The 20,477-nt window shown below is 36.7% G+C and overlaps 1 protein-coding gene across 1 annotated transcript in view; it reads right to left on the bottom strand.

Moving 5' to 3' along the window:
- PPIL4 (peptidylprolyl isomerase like 4) overlaps positions 1-20,477 on the bottom strand; it is a 39,560-nt gene that overhangs the window by 10,529 nt on the left and 8,554 nt on the right. Inside the window, exons 5-11 of the mRNA XM_036769449.1 lie at positions 19,039-19,181; positions 18,013-18,109; positions 16,543-16,659; positions 12,713-12,837; positions 8,371-8,437; positions 4,431-4,542; positions 3,630-3,723 (exon numbers count right to left, since the gene is read on the bottom strand). Coding sequence (XP_036625344.1) covers positions 3,630-3,723; positions 4,431-4,542; positions 8,371-8,437; positions 12,713-12,837; positions 16,543-16,659; positions 18,013-18,109; positions 19,039-19,181 — 755 coding nt within the window. The remainder of the gene's footprint in view (positions 1-3,629; positions 3,724-4,430; positions 4,543-8,370; positions 8,438-12,712; positions 12,838-16,542; positions 16,660-18,012; positions 18,110-19,038; positions 19,182-20,477) is intronic.

The following is a 20,477-nucleotide window of genomic DNA, read 5'->3' as shown; positions in this document are numbered from 1 at the left end:
TCCTCTAAGAAGGGAGTCAGCATTTCCTGTTAGGAACTACAGGTTCTTAGGATAACGTTAAACGCGAAAAACTGTGGAAGATGCTATTCTGAGTGTGTCCTCTAACATTCCAGGTCACCACTACAAAGGGCCAAAATCCTAGCAATCTCCAAATAAATCAGACACCTTGAAACTGCTGGCTCCTCTGTGGCAAGCCCTTCTTCTGGAATGTCTTATCACCACTTAAGAGCAAACATATAACAGAGCTACCTACTTCCCTTTCCAACCTTTTCCCTTGAGTAGTATCTGTACTCTGCCATAAATATCCTATGCTTGCATTGATCTGATGATTCCTCTCAGAAATGACATGATTTAAAAGCCACCCTTATCCCACATTTTTTATTTCCACAAGACTTGTCTATATTACTTCCCTCCCACCCCCATTCTCTGGTCTGTTTCAGGCAGGTTAAAACTAGCCTGAGACCATTTGCAGAACCTCGCCTCCTCCCCAGGCCTAACAAACCAGACCTTTGGGCCCTCTAGTTACTAATCTAAGTCTCATCTCCACCAGGACTGCTCAAAAAGACCTAAAGCAATCAAATTTCATAACAAATTTCTTTCTCCCCACCCCTAATCTCTTGGTATAAGTAGGAATTTACCTTGAATTCTAATAATGTACATTTGCATGGGCAAATAATATAAACTTCAGGTGTGTGTATATATATACATATATATACACAATCACATGTAAAAATACCTTTCCCAATCCCTCAATCTATAATCTTAGAATACAAATTCCTCAATAAGAAATATTAGGTTTGTTTTCATACAAACCTAAGAAATGTCATAACGAATCAAACCTATGTTTTCTCTCTTGTCCTCCATGTTAACCTCAAAAAGTCCAAACCTTTCTTTAATCTTTTTATTACATTTAAAAAAAAACAAATTTTTGTCCCCTCTTACGGAAACAAGTGCCTTAAATGCATTATTTATATACCAAATATGTGATCTCTTCAATGTGTCCTTTCACCGGTGTAGATCACAACCCATCCATGTGGTTTCTGCTTTTCCTGCTCATGTTCTCCAGCAGACCCTCTACAAAAGAGCTACCCAACATTTTGAGGGCCTACCCACCTCTAGATCTTTTTACATTTCATCGTATCAGCAAAGCACTCAGACTGTCAGCCTTCTCATCCGTATCATAATGATCCCACCTTTTCCAATCATAATAAACATTCATGATAACACAGGTTACCAAAGGAATATGCTATAAGACCGTGCCTACCAAGCATCTCTCTATTGACTTTTAGGTCACCTGAGCCTTTGATTTCTCATGGACTGTGCTGTTCCAAGATTTGTAACCAAAGAGAACAACATCAAGAGAATATGTGTTGAAAAGACTGGCCTTTACATCAGCTTGCTACCATTATGCATTAGTATGTAATTTCCTAAATTCAATTCAGCCCACTCTTTTCCTTTCATTTGATTCTGGGATCATTTCATTGTTCATTCACAGTGCTTATCCCAGATATATGTACTGATGTATGAAGACAAAAAACTGGCCTTCAACACTCATGTCACAGTCTGAACAGGCATTTTCAATCCATTTTGTTTCCTTATTTCTTTTGATAAATCCTGAACCTCAGTAAAAAGGCCCTGAAAGGTTGTTGTAATCAACATAATATCATCTGCAAGCAAGAACAAAAATTAGAGGACCTAACTGCCTTTAGGAAATCGCTCTTCTGTTTGGATTCTGCAAAGGACAGCTTCCATAGCTTGTTGGCAAACATCTCTCTATTTTATGACTCATTTGACATTAATAATCAAAGCGACACTGAAAAAAATTTCCTCTATGGCCGCATTTATCAAAGAATTTTGTGTGGTCTTAACATAATATGAGAGAATGACTGGAGGAGAGCCACTAAGGCTACAACTATGCTTCCAAGTCAATTGTAATCAATAAAGGATAAACACAGTTGTATGGTTGTAAAAATGTGGTTTGCTGAAGAGAACTGTTTATGAAAACTTGCCTATTCCTTTCCCATATTTTCATCAAGGGTACTCTCGACATTGTATATATCATTTTCATAATGACTGTATGAAGATGAAAAAGTAAGTATGTGGGTTAAAAGCTACTGATGTTCTCAACAAGCTATACAAATTAGTTAGGACTTTTTATTTGCCCTATCCTAAATTTACCTCTTTCAGACTCACAGTATTTCCACTAGCTTTCATATTCAAAAATCTGGTATAGATTTCCAAGTTCACTCTATATCAGGAATTCCTAACCTTTCATCCATGGATAGATTTCAGGGTCCATGAGCTTAGATGAAAAAAAAAACTCAATTACATCTTTATTTCTATATAATTGGCTTCTTTTTTAATCCTCTATATTTCATTTTAATGCATTTAAAAAGAGTGTTCTGAGAAGGGCTCCACAACCTTCACTAGACTGCCACAGGAGCCTATGACACAATGAAAGTGAAGAACCCCTGATCTATATGATGATTTTGAGATCCTGATATTCCTATCAATCCCAATTGTATTTTCCAGACTAAAAGAGACTATTTTTAGTCAATCTTAATATAACAGCATTTCCATCCTGATTATTCTTTTTTTCTGCAATCAATCAACAAGGACTTACTAAGCTCTAACCCACTGCCAAGCACTATAGCATCTCTTATACTGCTTTACAGACATAAAGAATTCAATAAATGCTTTTCACAAAAAGTCCGTCAGATAAAAATCTTCCTTCAAAAAATATTGGGTAGAAAAAGGTTTAGATGATGTAGGGAAAAATGATGCTGTTTTGCCAATAGGAAGCTGGAAAGAAAAAGATCATTCACTTAAGAATGCAAAAAAACAAACTGCAGTGTGTGAAATGATAGATTCCTAATGAGTCTATAAAGGAATAAGTAAACCAAAAATGACATAATATGAATTGCATGTTTAATTGCTTCCTGCTTGTCTCAACCCAAAACTTGGAAGAATCTCAATTTTTTTAATTTTTTAAAATTTCTTTTAATTCTATTATGTTGACTGACTTGCTCAATAAGTACTTGCTAGTTATCACAATAATAATGGTGATGATGATAATTACCAATTGAGGACAACGTGTTAAGGGGATGAGAAAATTTAGAAACAGAGTTCAAGTACATGAAGAATTCTTACACAGAAGATGACCAGATAATCACTATTTCCAGTAAAGACTAGAATGGAAGGAAATGTGTTTAAAATACAAGGGATTAAGGTTAGATAGAAGAAAGAATGTGGTGACTATGAAAGTTGTTATCATAATCAATATCTGAAAGAGACAAAAGTCTTCTCTGAGGGCCAGATGAGAATAGGTTGGGTTCCCATCTATCTAGGACTAGGTATGGTTCTGACTAGGGATGATGGAATAAACTCAAAGTAACTTTCAACCTTTTCCTAGCATACTACTGGTAACAGTGACTATTAGTCCAAGACACCTAAGTATTAAAAGACTTTTAAAGAAAGAATAATTTTGAAAATAATGACAATTTTGCAAACAACCCTGTGGCAAAAAAAAAAAAGTTTTCTATTTCTTTTGCAATTTTCCACAACACCTAGAATTCTGTATGTAGAAGGTGCTCAATAAGTGTTAACCAACCAGCTATAATAAAGGATACTCTTGTTTGGGTTTTACTTTATCTTTGAGAGCAAATTTAGATTTTTCCTGCTCCTTTTCATATTCCTTAAAATCACTCTTGGTATATTTTCCACCTGTTTATTAGGAAAAGAAAAGAGATGGTTGGGTTAGTTCACAAATACAGAATTCAATAAAAAGAATGAATTGCTAATGCTTCATGAAAGAACCCTCTGAAGTTTAACCAAACTACATGCTTCTTTTATTAATTTCATTTGTTAAATATAGAAACTTAGAGCTAGAAGGATTTTAAAAATAATCTAGTTCAGCTTACTCATATTCCAAGCCTAAGGAAGTTAAGTGGCTTGCTCAACATGGTGGCAGGGCTAGGACTAGAACCCAGATTCCCCAGCTTCTGCCGATCATTCTCTGGACTGGAAAAGGTCACATTAATTCATCTCTCTATTACAAATTTAACTGAAATCAAGTGGTGTGACTGATATAGGCAGATGCTGCCACCTAATGACTGAAGAGAATATTGCAACACAAAATACAAAAGGCGGATACAATACGTATGTGCTCCTTAAAAAGAATTGGCATAGTTTGGTACGATAACTTTAGACATAAGTCTTCTTAGTAATTTATGAATAAATGGATTCATGAATAAATAAACCGCAAAACACTCATACACAGCATACTACTGTTCTCCATCAGGAAAAGACCTCATTAGGTTCTAGATAATATCTATGTAAATGAAAAAGTTATGTGATTCTTTTCCTTATTAATAGCCCAAATTCTAAGAACCCATATATATTAGCATTTAAAAAGAATAGAAACAACATACCTTTCCCTCTCCATTTAACTTTTGCAACAGACTGGCTAAAATCTACATGTATTCTTCTGTCATCTATAAGCACATTATCCATTTTGAAAAAGGCTTTTTCACAATCTTCTTCCTAAAGCAATGTTATTTTTAAAAGTTAACTCTTCAGTATATTTTTACAGCTAAGTAAATTTGCTTAAAAACAAACATTAACAAACCTACTAGTCATTACTGATGCACATAAACCATTAAAATGTGAATGATTTATAAAAAAAATGTCCATATACTTCAGAAGGGTATAACTGCTTGACTACTACTCTAAGCCCCTATCAAACCCCTCCAGCTGGAGAGGCAGGATGGTGTAGAGGGCTGGGGATCAGGAGACCAGGATTCAACCCCAGTCTCTACCATTAATTAGCTAGCCTGAGCAAGTCATAACCTCTAGGAGCTCCAGATTCCTCATTTGTAAAATAAGGATTACATCTGCATCATCCACCTCACAGGGAATTATGAAAAAAGCATTCTGTAAACCATCAAGTGCTACATGAGTCATTATTATTATTATATGTAGATAATTAGCATCAAAATTTGCTAACTATTCCCTAGTCCTGAAAGGAAGAATGAGCTATAGATCTTTAAAATGTGTATTTCTGCTTTCTTTGTTTACTTAATGTATTTTTTTAAAAGCAGGAAATGAGGACTTATTCCACATAGGAAAAAACTTCCATCTCTGGAAAACATCATACTCTGATGCCTCAGGGAATAACGGGGATGACCTGGAACACAAATTCTGACAGGTTCTACCAGGTTAAAAAGGCCTCATGTTTAGTCCTGGAAACAAGGATCAGCCCAACTAAATTCAGAGAAGCTAACCACCAGGACTTTATCTAATAAGTGATAGATTCTTTGTTCTCAGAAGCCCACAAAAAGACAAATCAACTCAGTCTGTGTGACCCCTTTTGTTTCCATAGTCACCATGAAAGAGTAGAAAAAGAGGCTGGCAATGCTAAGAATCACAGTCCTTAGACAACTTCTAAACATTAATTTATCTCTTGGTTATCAAAATGTGAGCAGCTCCCTACTACAAAGACCCACCAACTGTCCTCCCAGCTATGCTATATGGCTATAAGTCACAGATGACAACACTCTCCAAAGAATCAAAGGTGAGGGCAACAGAGAGGCACAGAGAGGGTATAAGTAAGCCAGTATAACCAATGACTGTATGCAGGAAGTATGATTAGATGTGTATGCAATGGAAATAACGGGTCTGTCAGCCAGTAATGTGAAGGATAAGTGATCCATTCTAATACAGCCGGTCAGTCCACAAGTATTTATTAAGTGCTTACTATGTGCCAGGCTCTATGCTAAGCTCTGAAAATACTAAGAAAGGCAAAAACACTGTCCCTGTTGTCAAGGAGCTCGGGCGCTAATGAAAGAAATATTATGCAAATAACTAGATATATACAATATCTCAACAATATTTCTAAAAAAAGAAAGGAACTAGGAGTGGGTGGGACTGGGAAAGGCCTCCTGCAGAAGGTGGGGTTTGAGCTGAGTCTTGCAGGAAGCCAGGCAAGCTAGGAGACAGAGCAGCTGCTCCTACAAGTGCTACTACTACAACTACTTAAGACACAGAAAAGGAAGTTCTCACCATTGAGATCCTTGAAACTGCCAAATGGGTCCGCATCAGAAACTGATTTTATCAGTGGGAATGACATTAAAGAAGAGGACCGTGGGACTTTCTCCATCTGACCTGCAGCTGAAACCTGTTGTCTCTTCCATTAGAACGTGAGCCCCTTGAGAGCCAGAACTAGCTCACTTTTCTACTGTATCCCCAGCCCTTGGCACAATGCTTTGTACACAAGAAGCACTTAATATTTTATTCATTCATTCAGAAAATATCACTGCCAAATTTCACTCTCATTCTTACAACAGACTAGTCAACTTTCTCTTGGATCAATTTCTGTGCAATAAGATTAACTGTATGTTGTGGCAGTCACGACTAGTGATTGCTCTATGAAAAGAGAGGGCTTTGATGTAGATGTATTTGTATACACAGAAAATAATTGAAACACGATCTGGAACAATGGAGGTAAAACTATGATCTGGTCAGATCCCATCTAGACTATTTGGTCAGAACTGGGTAACATTTTAGGGTGGCTGGAGAGGGTCAAGATCAACCAGGAAAAGCTCCAAGAACACAACAGCTAAAATAATAAAAACAGCTAGATAACATTTACACAGTGCTTTAAAGCTATTAAATACTTTACATATCTATTTTCTCATTTGGTCCTCAAAACCATAAAGTAGTATAGGATATAATTATCTCTATTTTACAGATGAGAAAACCAAGGCTGCACTAACTGAGGTTAAGTATCTTGTCCAAGGTTACACAGCTTGTGTCTGAGGCAGCATTCAAGCTCAGGTCTCCCTAATTCAAATAAAGCACTCTATCCATTGTGCTATCCAGTTGCATGAGAAGATCAATTGAAGGAACTAGGGATACTCAGTTTGGAAAGAGAAGGCTTTAGAGGAAAAGTTATTAAATATTTAAAAGGCTGCAAGTGAAAGAGAAATTAGACTTGTTCTTCTTGGTCCTAGAGGGGAGAACTAGAAACAATGGATTATTTAAATTGCTAAGAGGCATGTTTTGGCTCAGAAAACTAGAACAATGTATTCAAATTGCCAGGAGGCAAATTTTGACCAGCAAAAACTTCCCAACCATAACATCTACCCAATAAATGCTCATTGGTTGAGGAGCGGTTATACAAATTGTGGTACTTGAAAGTAATGTACTATTAATGTGCTGCAACAAATGATACACATGATGAATACAGAGCAGGATGAAAAAGATTTACAGGATCTGAAACAGTGAAGTAAACAGAGACAAGAAAACAACACACACAATGACTATAACAATGTAAATGGCAAGAATCATGAGATAATCAAAAGTGAATGTTGCAATATTAGAAAGAACAAGCATGGTACCAAAGAAGGAGCTATGAGAGGACTTCTCCACTCTCACTCCTTTGCAGAGGCACAAGGTCAATGGCTTCCGTTCATACAAATATTTTCAGACTTTTTTTGATAGAGTGATGAATTTTGCTGATTTGTCTCTTTTTTTTAAATCTTCAAAAAATATTATTTGTTATAGGGGATGGCTCTCTAGGAGAAAAGAGGGATACTGCGAAAAATTTTGGTGATATAAAAAAACATGAAAAAATAAAAATTCATTCTAAAAAAATCTATCCAAAAGCGCAGTGGGCCATTTTGGGAAATTCTGGGCTACCCTTAATTAGAGGTATCCAAGGACAGGATGTAAGACCACTTGTCAAGAATAATACAGAGAGGATTCCTGCTCAGGCAGGGGCTGTACTAAATGACCCCCAAGATCCCTTCCAACTCCAAGGTACTGTGATTCTAGAAGGACAACCGTCTACATTCTAACTTTAGAGTCACAGAATATTAGGGATGGAACTGACCCTCAAAGATCATCTAGTCCTATTCTCTTATTTTAAAGAAAAGCAAAGTGAGGACTAGAAAGAGATTTGACTTCTTAGATTCTGACCTAGGATCAAGAACCAGGTCTCCTAAATCCTGGCCCAATTCTATTACAATACACTGCCCCTCCCTGCAAAAATGCATTAAGATATTAAAATGACGATTAAATACAGCTCTTGGATTACCAAGCACATTATCCAAAACACTTTAGGCTCTAAATGCAAACTAATGTGCGCTAGTTTTGAAACTAGAAATTGAAATATAGGTCAAGAACTAACAATAAATGAAACATCCTAACCTTTTAAAAAGAGTCATTTTTTCTTAATTGACTAAACAAGAAATTACTTATAAGAGATTAAATGAAGACCATACTAATACAGTATCAAAACTTAAAATCTCCTATCATAACAAAAGAGAACAAAACAGGTATGAATCTGAATGTTTCTGCAATATGGCATACCTTTTCAAACTCAATAAATGCGTAACAAAGAGATTCTCCCGTCTTCCAGTCACGAATAACTTCACAACTAAAAAAATAAGGAGAAAGGGATTAAAAGGAAAACTGAACATGATGGGGGGGCGGGGGGGGGGGGAGAGGTACCAGCAAGCCAACTCTATCAATACAAAAAGCAAAATAAGACACATGAGCATTAATGCGGAGAGTTCCTGGAGCTTGAACTCCTCCTATTTTGGTTAAATAATGTCTCTTTTGTAAATTTAACAAGTTTACAAATGGGAAGAATTGACCTAGAACAGCCTAAATGCCCAATGACATTAGGTCCCATGTATTCAATAAAGGGAAGGATGGTATAAAAATATTCTCTTTGTTTTCCCTCACCAGTAAGGGTCAACTTAATTTTGCCTAACCCTGTGCTTAAATTATTAAATTTTTTACTATTAGATTTTTGTGTAAACATTGAAGTTTATTTTTAAATGACCATAAGCCAAGACAGTGTATAAATATAGGTGTTTTTAACCACAGCACCATAAACAAAGTATCTTACTGAATACGACTACTAATAACAAGAACTAGAAAACCTTTATATGGTGCTTTAAAGTTTGTAAAGCCCTTTATACGTATTAGCTATTATTATTAAGAGTAGTAAAGATGTATAATTCAAAATAGTACATACATACTTGGCCTTGGAAGGCTGTGTTGTTTGTTTTTTTCCTATCAAACATTCTCTTTCTCTGAGCACAAGCCAACTGGCTGACAGCCAAAAGGTTGCCATGTAAAATCACATAAAGATTAATATTTTTCTCTGGATAGTTTACAAAATGGAAAAAAAGAGAGCTGACTACATTTTGTTTCTGATAGCTGAGATAAAAACTGAGCACTTTTTAAATTCTTGTTCTGGTAAAATACAAAAGAATCTTTTCTTATACAATCCACTCCTAAAAACTTCATGTTCTAAAAACAGAGGTATGTTATGGTGGTAATGAGTTAATATCTCCTTCGATGAGTAAGACGTTATAAGTAATGATCCTCCGTAAAATAAAAAGAACAAAAAAATTTCTGCCCCAAGATCTAAATTCTAAATGGGGAATGCTTCAAAGGAAAGAAATTAAAGGGCTGTGGATTCACGATGACACACTGCATTCAACCTCAACATAAGAAGACACATCAGAGAGGGCTCAAGCTAAGTATTTAATCCAGGAAAAAGCTTAACACCAATTCCAACCCAGCCAAGTAAATGTAAACTTGGCAGAAATGAGAAGATAATCAAGTATGAATAAGGCCTAACCAACAGAAACAAATAATCTAATCAGAACACTGAAAGAGAGTTGCTAACAAAATTAGGAAGAAAGTAAGGATAAACTATGATTGTCAAACACTGAATAAGTGATTATAGGATTGTAGGAGTCTCATCCACGATGAATTCAACTAATGTGAAAATAGGAAAAGTGAGTTCAAAATTAAATTGTGAAGGAAAATAGGCTTGAAACTGCCCTGTGTGCAGAACACATATACTAGAATGTTAGAGTAACAACTTATTTAGCTATCATTATCAGAGAAAAAATAATCTACACAAGTGAATTTTCCATATAAAGTTTACTCTCTTTAAAAAACCAAATTTTTTTTTAAATTTCACTATTTTTCAGAGGGAACTGTAAAATGAATCACACACTTCCCTGGTTTCTTAAACAAAAGGTTTTTAAGAAAGAAAACTGAACTAGCATTCCATAACCATGCCTGGAATGAAATCAACTGAACAACTGTCAAATGTCTATTACGTGGAAGATGCTGAAGGCCTACTCCCTCCTCCTTTCAATGTTTTAAATACCTTCCATTAAGGTCTAGATTCAGTGCCACTGGCTTTCTAAACCTCCCAGATATAACTGTTCTAAAACTCCTCCAATATTCCTAGAGCACTTGGTCTGCATCCGTCCTTTTTACCATCACTCCCTACCTCAAATTATATTTACCTATTTACGGGTCCCAACTCCCTCTGTAGAGGATAAGTTCCTGGAACACTTCTGTTTTGCATCCCCAGCACTAGTAGCCCAGAGTGTTGCCCACAGAGAGCCCATCATAAATATCTGTTGAGCTGAACATGATTAAATATGATCCAACTTTCTCCCAGGGACTGAGTCACCACAGTGACAACTAGCAGTATTCCATGAGTGGTTCTGTATCTTTCTTATGTGGTCCACCATCATCTACATCTACTTCTTTTCTTCCACATGGTCCTCCTCACCTGGCCCCAATCACCTTTATAATTTGCTGCTTCTAATATTCTGTGGTTTGAGAAGTAGGAAACCAAGGTGGTGAGAACAGATTATCATCAGCAGGCTCCCAACGAAACCTCAAGGTCAGACCGTGCTCACAAAGTAAGAACAAAAGCATGGGCGGAAAGACTTCGTGGCAGTTAGCTTGCAGGCAGAGCCCCTATGTTCATTTCCTAACTTCAGCTCTAGTCTGGATGGTTAAGGTTTCCAGTCTGATGTCTGGATAAGTGGGACTACAGTATTCATATAGCTTTAAGACTGGATAGCCAAGGACAAGAGGGGGATGAGTGTGGACCAAAAACTGTCTTGGTTTCTTCTTTTCCTGTTACTTCTTCGTGTGCGGCACAGTAGCAGTTACTTTTCCTGTTTTTGTCCATTCTTATGCTTCCCATGCTCTACCTAGAATTATTGCTTAAATAATGCATAAACAGAATTTAACAGTAAGGAAGCAACAATAACAGACTCAATAAGGTCTAGTTTTCATTGTTTAACTAGAAAATTATGGATTTAAGAAAGCTTGGTTTGTGGGAGGTCAAGAGTTCTCTTAGAGTGGGACCTTGGTCTGGAAGGAGCATGATGGACTCGGGGCAAAAGGCCCAAATCAGAGTCCCAGGCTCTGCCACTTTCTGGCTCTGTGGGGGAATCACTGGACCTCCCTGAGACTCAGTTTCTTCAACTGTCAAGTGGAGTTAGTCCTTGCACTATGCAGGCAAAGTGTTGTGTCAACTATACAGCACTTCTTAAACCATGGCAACAGTTAAAAGTTTCAGAGTGCATAATGAGCAAAAATTAATTAAAAATCGAACTCGTAATGAATCCGAGGTGTTTCTGGCAGAGCCTGCCAACGCGCACTTTGCACCGCACATGCCCTCAAGACACACAGTGCCAACAAACGCTGCTGAAATGGGAAACAGAGTCTTCAGTGGAAAAAATTTAAGAAGCCTTGACTACACAATATTATCTCCATATGGGTTACTATGTCTAATTCTATTCATCAGCATGTCCAGTAATTCACTGCATGTGGTCCATTTCTTCCTGGCAATTCCCATATTCTCTTGTGTTTCTTCTCCCCCATAATTCTCTTTCCTCCTTTTCCCCACTGCTACTTTGGTACCTCTGGCCCTGCCGTTAAATTAAGAGCTTCTTCGGGAGCAGGTAAAGAGCAAAGAGAATCAGCACGCCTTCCTCTAATCTGGGCTTTCTGCCTCTCCTTTTCTCCTCTTCTCCCACTCTACCTCTCTTACACTGAAGGTACAAAGCGGTTGCTGCCAACTCTGTGGTCCAACAAAACCAGTGAGCTAGAATTGAAGTGGATGCCCCACCCTGATACCAAAGCTTCAAACCAAACCCAAACAACGGAAAGGAAATCCTAAAAGTCTCCTTGAAAATTATTTTCTTCTCTGACATGTACCCCATTTTTACAGCCTCTTCTGCTTTAAAAAGGAAATTTTTGAAGGGACTGAAAAATGTAAGGAAATCCAGATTCAAATTAGAACTAACTGTTCTTTAACTCTGAAAACGTTATTAGTTTTTGATAGAGATAAATGCCTTAAAGATTGATAAGTGTGGTATCATGGGAAGAGCACGAGACTTGGATGCAAGGAGCTAGGTTCTTATCTTTTACTTTCTATGGGACCTTGGAAAAGTCATTTAATTTCTCCAAGCTTCAGTTTCCTCATTTGTAAAATGAAGATAATATTTGCACTAAACACCTCTTAGGGGTGTCAGGAAAGGCAAATGAGCAAGTGTACATAAGGCGCATTATAGTAAAAAGAAATCTACACAGATGTAAGCTACTATTAACATTCGTGAAGATGCTGGTAAATCAACAACTATGAAAACCATTAATTTACTACTTTAGAGATGAAATATTAAAAATAAAATCTATCTTCCAAATGCTATAGTTATCAATGAAAGCTAAACTAAGAATCAGTTCATATATTCATTAGTACATAAATACAAAAAATCATACATAAATTTATACTCTTTACATAAAAATAATATATAAATTTATACTCTCATACATCCTATTTCTTCATTTCTTTTCCCCCCCTCAAATGAGTAATAATTACCTTTTTATGGGCCCAAATCTTGAGAATATTATTTCCAGATCTTCATCTGTGGTTACTGGATTCAATTTGCACACAAATAGGACATTTTCTGGAGGTTTGATATCTGCATCAGGTAAATCTCCTACCTGAATTAAAAGTAAAAAGAAAAATGTCATTTTCTTTAGTAAAAATATTTTTAAAATTCTAAGTCTCACACAAAATCCGCTAATGAATCTGAATCTGTATTTATGAACTGAAGGTATAAGGAAATTAATCATTAATAAATATTTTAACATGCAGAGTAATACAAAATGTTCCTGATGATGAGAACAGTAACAAAAAGGGACAAAGGACCCAAGAATATTTCTTGCTCCATAATCTCACCACCACCTTGCTTAGTCACCTGCCCTCAGGAACTGCCCAAAAACAAGAGTGTGAGATCTCCACTTCTTTATAGTTTTAGATGATGATTGTAGTTATTGTGGGGAAAACTACATTTCCCTAAAGCCTTCAAGTGGACCAAAAGAAGAGCAAGCATCAATAAGTAGTCAATCATAAATGTTGTTTAGACAGAAAGACAAATGGGACAGAAAACCATTATTCTACTTACAGCACCATTAAGAGTGCCCAATAATAAAGATATTTAAAATTTATATTTTTCAAATGAAGAAAAGAGTACCTCTTACTGAAGCTACTTATCACCTACAAAGTATGCACTTGAAATAATGGATTCCTTTATGAATGAATAAGAAAGGCAATTCCATAAAACAATATCCACCCTAAAGTAACACTGCCAGTTAATTCACAAAGCAACAGCAAGCATGAAAGTTGCAGCAAATGTGATTCAGTGAAAAGGAAACAGCATGATGGAGGTTATGATGGCATATAAATATAGACATCATTATTATGAAATAAGAGGCAGCACAACATTGTGGATTAGAAATGGGGGAGGGAGACATATTTGGGCACTTAATCTCCTTCTTAACAACAGTCACTTAAATGGTCTCATGCCCTCAGCTATTATTGACTGCATACACAAAGAGAATACCTGCTAGCATCCTCAGTTTTCTCCCCACATTCATTTAGTTATGTTAGTTTTGCTTTATGATTTAACATAGTGTCATTAACTTACTCTGTAATAAATGTTAAATTCCTCAATACTCTTCATAATCAGAGGATTTAGAACTAGTCGTGATTTGGGAGGTCAACTAGACCAGGACCCTCACCGAGCTTCAAAGGCTAGGTGACTTCCAAAGTCACACATGAAAGAAGCAATAAAGCTAAAGATTCAAACCCAGATCTTCTGACTCCAGATCCAGTATTTTCCCCACTATATCATATTGCCTTTTACAAATCCAACAATTCATTTTTCACAAGATGAAATCTACAGTACACCCAAGTAGTCATTTAACTTGACATTTTGGAAAACATCCTATTTCTTTCTTTCCTTTTTCCTCCTCAAATAAGAATTACCTTTTTATGGGCCAAGTCAAGAGGAAGAAGACCTCTGGAGGGTTTGGGGGCCACACTACCTTCTAAGGAACTCTTCCATTTTTGGAAAGTTCTAACTGTTCCTCCCCTCCATGCCATGTATCTCCTTCGTGAAGTACAATTACAATGACATCATACAATATTTAAAAACAAACATGGACCTGGAAAGACTTTATGAACTGATGCTGAGTGAGGGGAGCAGAACCAAGAGAACATTATACACAATTATAGACACATGGGATCTATAAGAAGTAACTTTGATAGATCTTGGCTCCTCTCATCAATGCAAGGTTCAAAGACAGCTCCAAAAGACTCGTGATGGAAAAAGCTATGCACATCCAGAGAAAGAATTATGGAGTCTGGATGCAGATTGAAGCAAACTATTTGCTCTCTTTTTTCCCCCTTTTTCTTGGTTTCGTTTCTCCTTTCTCATGATTCATTCCATTGGTTAAAATTCTTCTTTACAACTGGACTATTATGTACATAAGTTCAATGAGAAGGTACGTGCAGAACCTATATTGGATTACATGCCATCTTGGGGGGGGGGGGAGGAGAGGGAGGGAGAAAGGTTTGGAACTCAAAAGCTTATGGAACTGAGTGTTGCAAACTAAAAATGAAAAATAAATTTAAAAAAAAAACTTAGGAAAAAAAACAAACATGGAAGAGACTTATTTAAATAGTTTTTCATTGCCCAGAAAACAAAAATCTAACTGAAGATGATGTAAAAAAAAAAGCAATCTTTTAACAATTTCTCTGTTCTACAGTGAACTCTGCAGCAAATCCACTTTATAAATACATTTTCAAACTGTTCCAGTTCTACAAAGAAACTGGGATATAGATGGATTTAGCACATAAAAATTGCTGTCCCAGGAAAGTTTATGCAAAATAGCAGAATATATAGGGATAATACTAACCTTACTAGGAAATATATCCTAGCCAGAAAAGTTGCTAGTTGTTATCAACACTTTGAAACCCCAGCCCTTATCATAGTGCTTTACACAGTTAATTGCCTAATAAATGTTTTAATGGATTCAATACAAAAGTACGGGATAGTCACGTAAAATTCCAAATAGGCTAAGGAAGGCTAGGAAAGCTAAAGACAACAAAAATGAGTTTTAAAAAGCTGTATTAGAGGGGCAGCTAGGTGGTACAGTGAATAGAGCACCAGCCCTGGAGTCAGGAGGACCTGAGTTCAAATTGGGCCTCAGACACTTGACACAGACTAGCTGTGTGATCCTGGGCAAGTTACTTAACCCCAATTACCTCACCCTCCCCCTCAAAAAAAAAAAAAAAGCTGTATTGGGGAAATGAGGATGACCACAGAGGGTTGACTGCTGCTCAAGACCCACGGGACAAGTACCAAATTTCAGAACTGGAAGTGATTTCAGAAGCCATGTCTAATCCATAGTCTAAAATGAATCCTCTCTAGAACACACCCAAATAGTCATTCAACTTTTGCCTGAAGACCTTTGGCAGGTTTGGGGACCCCACTCCCTCCTGAGGAACTCTATTCCATTTTCAAAAAGTTCTAATCATTCCTCCATGGTTCCTCCCCTCCATACCATATGACTCCTTCTCCAATATTCCCCCTTCTCTCCTGTTACTGCCACCATTCTGGTGCAAGCCTCAGGCCTGGACCACTGCAATAGCTGCTGATGGGTCTGCCTGCTTCAAGCCTCCCCTCACTCCAATCCATCCTTCATTTAGCCACTAAAGTGATTTTCCTAAAACACCGTGTCAGCCCAACCCACACTCAATAAATTCCAGGGGCTCCATATAACCTCCAGGATCAAATACAAAATGCTCTGTTTGACATTCAAAGCCCCCCTCCTACCTTTCCAGTCTTCTTACATCTCATTCCACACCACATACTCTTTAATTCAGTAACAGCTGCCTTCAGGCTGTTCCACAAACAAGATCCTCCATGTGTCATCTATGGACATTTTTCCTGACTCTCCTCTACCTCTGGAATGCTCTCCCTCCTCCGTTCTGACTACTGACCTTGGCTTCCTCTAAGTACCAGCTAAAATCCCACCTTCTACAGGAAGCCGTTCCCAACTGCACAATTCCAGTGCCTTTCCTCGGCTACTTATCTCCTATTTGTCTTGTATGTGACGTGTTTGTATATATTTGTTTGCAGATTGTCTCCACCCTTAGACTATGAGCTCCTTGATGGCAAGGACTGGTTTTTTGCCTCACTTTAAATCTCCATTACTTAGCATAGTATCTGACACATAGTAGGTATTTTATAAATATTAATTGGTCAAAATTATCAACGCAAGAGTAGCTCTGTAAACAAACGCACACATATGACTTAAGAAATATGTGCAAGAATATATTTAAGCAGAAAATTATCTTACCATTTCTAGAAGAATAGCCTGAGTTTTTGCCTCCTTCTCGGCCATCATTTCTTCAATTTCTTCAGCTGATCTCCCCTTGAAATCATCAATTTCTTCATCTGCTCCTATTCGGCCACTCTACAAACGAAAAAGGCGTTTTGCAAACAAAAACAAAAGTTACTGATCCATTTAAGAAACAAAATCTGATATATATGAAAGAAAAGATACCTTTTGGTAGTTTAAAAAAGCAACTAGGAGTAAGCTTACAAAGCTGATGAAATTTATCTAATGCCAACCAAAACGAGCTGCTGAGAAACCAAAATGACAAAGAATCCTGTAGAAATTAGCCAGTGTCCAACAAATTATTGAATTCCAAAAATTAAACAATGCCACAGGTGGTATCCAAAGTCTTTCATTCTCAAAGTTGGATTTTAGGTCACATGTCACAGATACCAGTTTAAGGGACAGAGTTAGGGACAAGATGTGATTTCACAGGTATAAAGCACTGCCAGATGAGAAAACTTCCAAGTGGGTACATTCTCTGCAACTTAGTCTTAGCGAGTAAGGCAGAGCACTAAGATATTAAGTGACTTGCCAGGATGGGTCAGAGGTATGACCTGAACCCAAGTCTTCATGGTTTCAAGGCTGGCTATCTGCTCATCAGGCTGATTCTGTTTAGAGCAGAAAAAAAATCAGAAAAAAATCTACACTGATACAAAACAGTCCCTCAACTGAAAGGGCCCTCCCTAGGAAACCAGTTTGGTTTGGACCTTGGAACACATCTCAGACAAAACCAAAGTAGTGCCCCAATAGACCAGTAATGTCAGAGGTAAGCTGGTATTAGCACTACTCCAAATACCCTCTGTTGCCCTTCTCCTCCTAGTTCCCCCTTGACCTATTTCAATAGAGACCCATATCCCTGGAAATAAGATCTTTCAAGAATTTTTTAAAAATTCAAGTCAAAACAGCTAACGCAGTTTGAAGTGTCTTAAATCATTATTGTTTTAATAAAAACAAAAGGGCAAAGAAAAAAACAACACTTTGCAGTAAAGACTTATATTTCAATAGATGGGCAGAAATAGAACTAGGAAGGAACATCAGAAGTGCAGCAGCAAGGGGATTCTATGTGTGACTTCAAGGAAAGTCACATCAAAGTAGTGGGTGGCCAAGCCAGTGTCTGTACCACTCATGGCTATGAAAAGAACAGTAGGAAAAAGAGGACTACAAGTTTCTCTAGCTTGCACCTAAGTAAGCCATACAGAAATAGTTATTCTAACAAAACATAATTCTGAAGAAATCATTTTAGTGTGAAAAGTATATCTGCCCATGACAATGTTCATTCCCAAGAAGGTTCAGAAAAATCAAAGAATTTCTTAGTAGAAAAGACTACAGATGCCATCTAGTCACATGCCCTCATTTCACAAATAGGAAAAAAATGACCCCAAGAGGTGAAGTCACAGACAGAAAGTGGTAAAGAGTCAGTATACTTACATCTAATTGTTCCTTGGTTGGTTCTGGCGATCGATCAGGAATTGATAAGCCAGCTGGATCATCAAATGGATCATCTAAAATCACTGTATGATTTATCCTTACAAATGAAAAGCAAGTCATAGTTCTGAATTAAAAGTGTTTCAGAATCTACAAATTAACCATGAATTTTTTAAGAAAAAATCAGCAATCTTGTAATTATTCTTCAAGTCAAAAGAGAATCTAAGCCAAATTGTTAAAATCTACTACTCCGAAAGTAATCATTTTCATTTTTGTTCTCATGTTGTAATTTATGACTATCTGATATGATATTCATCTGCAATGACCTCTAAAGCAGAGTTATTCAAATGTTGAAATCCTAAAACTTTTGCCCTATTTCTTCATTATCTATAGGACCCTCTAAAACATAGCATTTTACTTTCCTAGAAAAAATCAGTAACCATTAGTATTAACTACTATTAACATCAAGCTATATTATTTTAAAGATTTCTTTCAAAACAAATAACATGCGTAGTACAATAATCTTATAACTATTTAAAAAGAAACGCAAATAGTCATGACTACAAGTGTTCTTATAGTCTTCTATTAAACCACTTTCATTCCATTGTCTTTTATTTACCTATCTATGAACATGCTGTATCTGCTCCCACTCCACTCACCATGTCACCCCCAGGGTAGAATGTAAAAGGTCCTTGAAGGAGATCTTCTCCCTTCTATATTTTTATCAGAGTTCCTGTCACATAGCAAACCTGTTCACTGAGTGAATAATTATGATGAGCCTAAGTTCTAACAGGCTCTGGCAAGTCCTACCAAGCTGAAAAGACTCCAACTACATAGCAGACTGTGAGTCTGTCGCCCAGGGCTCATCATCAAATGGCTAACCGTAACAGATTTTTCTGGACACAGCCACTCATGAAGTCTTCTAAGGCATCAAGGAGTTGCAGTTTGTTATCAGAAAGGAAAGTCTACATGCTAATGAAATCACAGATCCTTAAAAAACTATATGCACAGTGTAAATAGTAGTCACACCTGATATCTTGATAAGGCACAAAGTCTTTGTCAACAAAAGTCTCATTAATTTTCTTGATTACATCCATTCCTTCCGTTACTTCACCAAATACTGTATGTACACCATCAAGGTAATCTAGATTTTCTCCTGTGGTAATAAGAAACTAGATGTGAAAAAGAGAAGATGTATATTATTACATAATAAATGCAAGCACCTTTAGTAATTATATAGCCAAAGTTATCCATGAATACAAGTCATACAAAAATATACAAAATGGATCGTATCTAAAGAGATAAGTTCTGTACAACTTCAAAACAGTATGTTAAAATGGTGCTAGCATAAATTTTGAAAACTCTTAGTTCAACTCTGTAGGCATGAGTGCAAGCATGCATGCGTGCATTTGTATTAATATTGAGATGGTCATCTGTGAGGTTGTGGAAATGGGCTAATTTCAAATGGGACTAATTTTAATGAATGTGGTGGGAAACCCGGGTTACCAAAAAAGTAGAGCAAATTAAAGATCTTAAATTTGGATATTATCACTGTCATCTCTAGTGTCAGCTCTGGGACTCTCAGACCAGGGAGCTTTGGAGATGTCATTTCACCTTCCTAGGCCTAATTTTTCAACAGTTAATAATATTTATAGTGACAACAACAGTAACTATAATAGCAGCTTAGATCTATATGCAACATCAAAATTTACAAAGTCCTTTTTTAAAAAAAAATTTTCCCCCAATCACGTTAAAACAACTTTTAAACTTTTTTTAAGTTTTGAGTTCCAAATTCTATCCCTCTTTTCTTCCCTTCCCTCCTTTTTCCCTGAGACGATAAGCAATCAGAAAGAAGTTATACATGTGAAATCATGTAAAACATTTCCACTGTACAAAAAGAATCAAATAGAAAAAGAATGAAAGAAGAAAGTGAAAAACAGCATGCTTCAGTTTGTATTCAGACAACATCGGTTCTTTCTCTGGAGGCAAATAGCATGTTTCATCATGAGTCCTTTGGGATTGTCTTAGATCATTATATTGCTGATAATAGCTAAGCCATTCACAGTCCTTCATCAAACAATATTGCTATTACTATGTATAATATTCTCCTGGTTCTGCTCACTTCAGTTTGCATCAGTTCATGTATGTCTTTCCAGATTTTTCTGAAATAATCCTGTTTGTTATTTCTTTTAGCACAATAATATTCCATCACAATCATAGCTTGCTTATGCTATTCCCCATTTGATGGGTATCCCTTTGATTTGTCGAAAGACAATTCACAGCCACCACAAAAAGAACTGCTAGAAGTATTTTTGTACGAATAGGTCCTTTTCCCTTTTTTGGATGTCTTTGGGATATAGATCTAACAGTGGTATTACTGGATCAAAAGGTATGTACAGTTTGATAGCCCTTTGGGCACAATTCCAAATTGCTCTCCACAATGGCTGGATCAGTTCACAACTCCATCA

Source organism: Trichosurus vulpecula, chromosome 7 (genome assembly GCF_011100635.1).
Source record: "Trichosurus vulpecula isolate mTriVul1 chromosome 7, mTriVul1.pri, whole genome shotgun sequence".
Lineage (NCBI taxonomy): Eukaryota > Metazoa > Chordata > Mammalia > Diprotodontia > Phalangeridae > Trichosurus > Trichosurus vulpecula.
The sequence above is the reverse complement of the archived record's forward strand: the minus strand, read 5'-3'. Positions and strand labels throughout refer to the sequence as shown.